This window comes from Henckelia pumila, chromosome 3, assembly GCF_033568475.1.
Source record: "Henckelia pumila isolate YLH828 chromosome 3, ASM3356847v2, whole genome shotgun sequence".
NCBI classification, from domain to species: Eukaryota; Viridiplantae; Streptophyta; class Magnoliopsida; order Lamiales; family Gesneriaceae; genus Henckelia; species Henckelia pumila.
The window spans coordinates 65,167,359-65,173,358 of record NC_133122.1 but is presented as its reverse complement, the minus strand read 5'-3'; the positions used below and the strand labels follow the sequence as shown (position 1 = coordinate 65,173,358).

Here is a 6,000-nt window from a genome sequence, read left to right as displayed (position 1 = left end):
GCGGCTGGAATCTGATTTGAGGCTGCTAGGTAGACTTGAGAATGGTGAGAATAATGAGGGCCAAAATAGATTATTTATTTGTACAGGCAAATGGGCTAGGCTTTAGGAATTAATTAAAACAAGTTTAAAACTTTTAAACCCATTAATTTATAAAATTAAAAACTCTAAAATTTCATAATATATAGTTATGGGCTTTTGAAAGCATCTTAAAAGTCAATAAAATGATCTATTTTAGTGAAAAATGAACTTCTATATGTATGCGTATATATATATATATATACACATTAAAACTCTTAATTTTTTAAAATAAAATCTTAAAATAATAATTTATGGCTTTTGAAAACCTTAATCACAGTTCTCAATGAAAACCTTCTATCATGTTCGTTCACGATCCCGTCTACGCGATCACAAAATAACCTTTCTCAAAAAAATTCATAAATTTCATAATGACGGGCTAAATGCTATAGTAAAATTTAAAACATGCAAATAAGTCACATAATTCACATAAGAGCACATAAAAATCATTTAACCTCTTTTTCTTTATTTTTAAATCAATAAATTTTTTAATTATACATACGAGTTTACATAATTAATTTCTGGGCGTTAAAACTTACGCTGAAAATTGATGAAAGATTAATCAATCGGAAAACCACTACGAGTATTGTGGGGGGCGGTTATGCTCTGGTACCAAATTACGTATAGAATATTTCTATTGAGAGAATGTAATTTGGGAGAAAAATTATGTTCATTGATTAACTGAAAATGTATTTACATGACTCTTATATATAAAGTTACAGTGCGTCATCAAGTAAACTAACTTTTTCACTTACTGATTAATAACTACAATTAAACTAACTATTGTGGGAGAGTGTGTTGAGTTAATAACTAATATTATGCTAGCATGAACTCATACTAGCTAGTTTACGATATAAAACATCAAATTTATTATTGGCGCAAAACGAAATGTCCAAATGAATTTTAAAGTATTGGATTCACTAGTTGATGATATAAAACGCCAAATTTATTATCAGTAGAAAATGAATAATACTAGCTACAATTTTTTTCATTTTGTTATTTTTCTTTAAAATAGTCGCTCATTCTTTGTCAGCCTGAATCTGAAATAGAACCAAGATTATATTCTTCGGAAGTTGGATGACAATACTTGAGTGACTCCAGTTTCAATCGGGTACCTATCGTTTGTCATGCGAGCGGAGAATTTGTTATGCGGTGCACCTGTTCGACGAATTGTATCAACAAGTGATTGTGCATTGTGTTTGGTGTGCATGTATAAACCGTAAGCCGAATCCTTATCGTTGTGCATCAACTTCAAAGCGTTGGATTTGCTACTGGTTGTTATTCTCTTGAGATGTTGCGTCAACTTTCAGTTTCACATGCTCTTAATACAACTCAGAGATTCTTGAGCGTTTTATGTTCGCTACCACTGGCATGTCACGGTAACCCACCACCTCGCACGGATTCATTTAATTGTTTCAGCAGAAACGCCATTTCCGGACGTACATTGTCTGCATTGTATCAAACTGTGTTCATCAACCAATATTTTCTGCATGTTACGTATTTAAGTAAAGCTGCTAAGAATCCGAAGTGTTCGAGTTCATTGGTTTTGGGTTTGATTCTTCGGAAATTTTGTACACTGGAAGGGGAGATATCTAATATTGGTAGTGTTGATTGTGCTGATGAGGTTTACAAAATAGTGTTGGATTACTCGAATCCAGAATATAAAATGGAGAAGGCTCTTGATAGACTAGCGGTAAAACTGACAACCCCTTTGGTAATAGAGGTCTTGCACAGGATTCATTACGAGGAGAAATTAGCATTAAGGTTCTTTCAGTGGGCGGCGCTTCAAGAACATTATAATCACGATCCTGAAGCATATAATAAGATTATTGACATTATGTCTAGTACTAAACACAAGGTAAAGCAGTTTCGTATTGTTTGTGATCTTCTATATTACATGAAACAAAGCAAAAAGACTTCTGTTCCCATTGAGCAGTTGACCATTTTGAGGCGCTATGCTGAGAAGCATTTGACTCATCTTCGAAAGTTTGCGAAGAAGAAGAAGATTAGAGTGAAAACCCAACCAGAGATTAATGCATTTAATCTACTGCTGGATGCTTTGTGCAAATGTTCTCTTGTCGAGGATGCGGAGGCGATTTTTAAGAGAGTGAAGATTAAGATCCATCCAAATGGTGACACTTACAATATTTTGTTTTTCATGTGGTGCAGAGTTAGGAACCCGACTATAGGAATGAATGTGCTTCAAGAAATGATTAATGAGGGTCATTCACCTGAAAGTTTCACATATAACACAGCCATCAACACATTCTGCAAAGCAGGGATGGTAACTGGATCTGCCAGGCTTTTGGAGTTCATGAACTCCCAGGGCTCGTCTATATCATCCCCCACAGCAAAATCTTATGTGATTATGATGATAGCACTTGCTGAAAATGATAGGATGGAGGAATGTTTTAAAATTTTAAATGATATGAAAAAGAGTGGATACCTTCCTGATGTGTCAACATACAAAGAACTTGTTGAGGGCATGTGTTCTGCTGGAAATATTGAGGCAGCTTATAAATTTTTGGAAGAGATGGGAAGAACAGGCTACCCTCCCGATATTGTCACGTATAATTGCTTTCTCAAAGTTCTCTGCGATAATAAGAACCGTGATGAAGCTTTTGCACTTTTTAATAAAATGATTGAGGCAGGTTGTATCCCAAGTGTACAAACTTATAATATGCTGATTGCAATGTTTTTTAGAATTGGTGATCATGATGGTGCCTTTGAGGCTTGGGATGATATGGATGAGAAGGGTTGTTCACGCGACAGTAATACTTATTGTGTGATGATCGAAGGGCTTTTCGGATGCAATAATGCTAAAGATGCAAGTTTCCTTTTGAACCAAGTTATAAATATGGGGATGAAGTTGCCATATGTGAAATTTGATGCCTTCTTGACGCAGCTTTCTAAAGTTGGTGATCTTGGGTCAATTCATAGACTGTCAGAGCACATGAGAAAATTCTACAACCCTGCTATTGCACGTAGAGTCGCCTTGAATCAGAAGCGGAAAAGCATGAGCTTGAGAGGAAATTGAGTGGTGTGACAGTTTATCAAAATGGTTGTAAGTGTTTGTTTCCATTCTTCTCTGATATGACGTCAATCATTTATCCACGGGCTCTAAACAAATTCCTCAATAAACAGATTTGCTTGACACAAATTCTTTGAAATTCTTTGCCTGAGTTTTTACTGATTTAATTTCTTGTATTCTGAACTAAAGCAACTGTGGCATTTACACACACACACCACAAAGATGATTGATCTTTGAGAACAATGAAGAGCTCTTGAATCCTAATTTCGTTGGCAGAGGTGTTGCTATACGCAAGAGATAAAAGTGAACAATTCTGATTTGTAGGTTGCTTTCTCCTTGTTTAGGTTTCTTTGTTTCCTTCATAATCTTATAAAATCTATTGTTCCTCATGGAGAAACTTCTAGGGGTAAGGCATACCAAGGATTTGGATTGGATTGGATGAGGTGTCCTATTGTGTTTTAAGTGTAAAAACTTGAATTTTTAGTAAAATTTGAAAATTTTCATTTGGGATCATTGGCTTCCTCTGTTCTCCCTTCTTTGCTTGTTGTGGTTTTGGAAAACTTAATCAATAGCTTCTGAAGTTGGACAAAGGCTGATAATCTGCATAGTTCAAATCCATCATAGAGTGCTATATAACACTTCACGGGGCTGTAGAAATGGCAGATTAACTAGAATTGTTAAAGTTTGGACTTAGACCTAACTTCACCCCAAAAACTAACTCAAGGAGGGGAGGATTGTCTTATTCCATATATAGGACTCCCAGGAATTTTATCCACCCGATGTGGGATACAATTAACACACCAACGCAACCCTCTCACGCCTAGGAATGAAACAACTCGAGCCTGGATACATTAACGAATGACCCAACTATGGAAATAACTGGTGGCCCAAGTATACGAAGTTAGACAATCCTCTTCCCTTGAGTTAGCTTTTGAGGTTTAGTTAGGTCTAAGTCCACCTTAACATGATATCAGAGTCAAGTTCCAACCCTGACCCAGGCCCACCGTTATGTGTTTGGACTGCCGATAGTTGGGTCTCCCGTTAATATATTCAAGTTTCAGATGTTCATTCTGAGCGTGAAGGGGGTGTTGGTGTGTTAGTAGTACCACATCGGTTGCGTAAAATTCCTGGGAGTTCCATTTATGGAATTAGACAATCCTTCCCTCTTGAGCTAGCTTTTGATTTGAGTTAGGTCCAAGTCCACCTTCTTAACATGGTATCAAAGACAGTCACTCGTTAATATCTCCACGCTCCAGATGTTCATTCCTAGGTGTGAGAGCGGTGTGTTGGTATGTTAATTGTCTTCCTGGACGTGAAAGGGGCGTGTTGGTGTGTAATTGTCCCACATCGACCGGGTAAAGTTCCTTGGAGTTTCATACATAGGGTTGGACAATCCTCCCCCTTTGAGCTAGCTTTTGAAGTTGAATTAGGTCCAAATCCAATCACTTGTTGAGTTAGGTCCAATTCCAGTCTCTTTAACAAGAATACTGAGACCTGTGTGTTTGAGTGATTGAGTCATGTTTTTGTCTTTCGTACTTGATGAAAACTAGAAAGTTGTTTGGTTGGCTCTTTCTTTCCTTTGATTTTCTGAAAAAACGCCAATTTTAAAAAATATGCTGTAGTTTTTTCACATTTGCAGATGGAATGTTACACCAAAATTAAGGTGACTTAAATCATGGAATAAAATGTTTTGGGAATTCAAAACTTTCACTGCTCATTCTATTTTCTCAATCAGTGCTTGCGAAACTGAAGGTGAAGAGCAGGAAAAGCCATTCAAGAATATCTTTTGTGAATCCTATTCTGAGTAAAGCCGATGTGTCAGGTTACCACAAGCAAAAGGGCAGCCATGACACCCCGGACCTCTGGGAATCTGTAAGATATGGGATTTTCATATATCTGTCGTTTTTCTAAATAATGGTTTGATGAATTTTCATTATCTTCTTGCTTTATTGGTTCTTTACATTGATGTGTACTTAAAGTTTATGATTGATGCTAAAATACATTCAAAAATCATATAAAAATCTGGATTTGAACGATCATTCGAAGATTTTGTTTTTTTCGTTATTTAATGAGGTCTCTAACAAAAATGACCTTTCTCTTTCCTTTTCGGGTAGATGTCCAACAAAGAAGAATACCGTTATGAAAAATTGGAGTTAAAATCTGACTAGACAGAATAGCTCTAAACTTGATTGGCCAGATTCTGGTAGCAGCTCAATTTAAGCCCATGTTTTTCCTACCAGGCAAGGATTACGAGAAAAAAATGGGATTTATGATGACATTGCTCCAGTTCCAGCACACTGGAATCACAAGAGCTTTTTTCAGTATGAATTTTTTGTTGGGAGCGATCCTCCACATTTTGCAAGTGCTGAATTTCTTGGTTTGCATAGGAAATATGCCTCGCAAATAGCATTCTTTGTTTAACATTGTGCATAATTGACAACTCCGTTATGGATTTCTGGTTCAAATTTTGTCGCTTTATTGCAACAGTGATGAATTTCTATATACCCATCTCCCAATACTGTACAATGCATAGGTTCTTGATACACTGATATTAAATTGGAAACAAAGAAACCAAATGATAACAACAAATGGGTTCAATTATGGAGGGGGGATATCTCTCTAATAGACTTGAAGGATCAATTGGAATATGTAAAAGACCAGCCTACGAATATCTCTTACAATTGCAGACGGTCGATATGATGGCTCCCCTCTTAATTTATCTTTGACAATATTTGCCACCCAAACAGAATCAGCCTTTGGATGGCCTTTGCTCCGAAGATTTTCCTCTTCACATACGTGCTGAAGACAACATTTTCTAATTCCAAATGTTCCATCTGCCTTATATTTGGATGCATATATTTTCCATGCACAACCACTGACATTACAAACAACGG

The 6,000-nt window shown here is 36.4% G+C and overlaps 1 protein-coding gene across 1 annotated transcript; it reads left to right on the top strand.

Annotated features, from left to right (window-relative positions):
• The first annotated feature begins 851 nt into the window (after positions 1-851).
• Positions 852-3,224, top strand: LOC140892988 (pentatricopeptide repeat-containing protein At1g73400, mitochondrial-like). Its single transcript, XM_073302052.1, has one exon. The coding sequence runs from the start codon at positions 1,367-1,369 to the stop codon at positions 3,110-3,112; it is 1,746 nt and encodes a 581-aa protein (XP_073158153.1). The 5' UTR covers positions 852-1,366; the 3' UTR covers positions 3,113-3,224.
• The last annotated feature ends 2,776 nt before the right edge of the window (positions 3,225-6,000 follow it).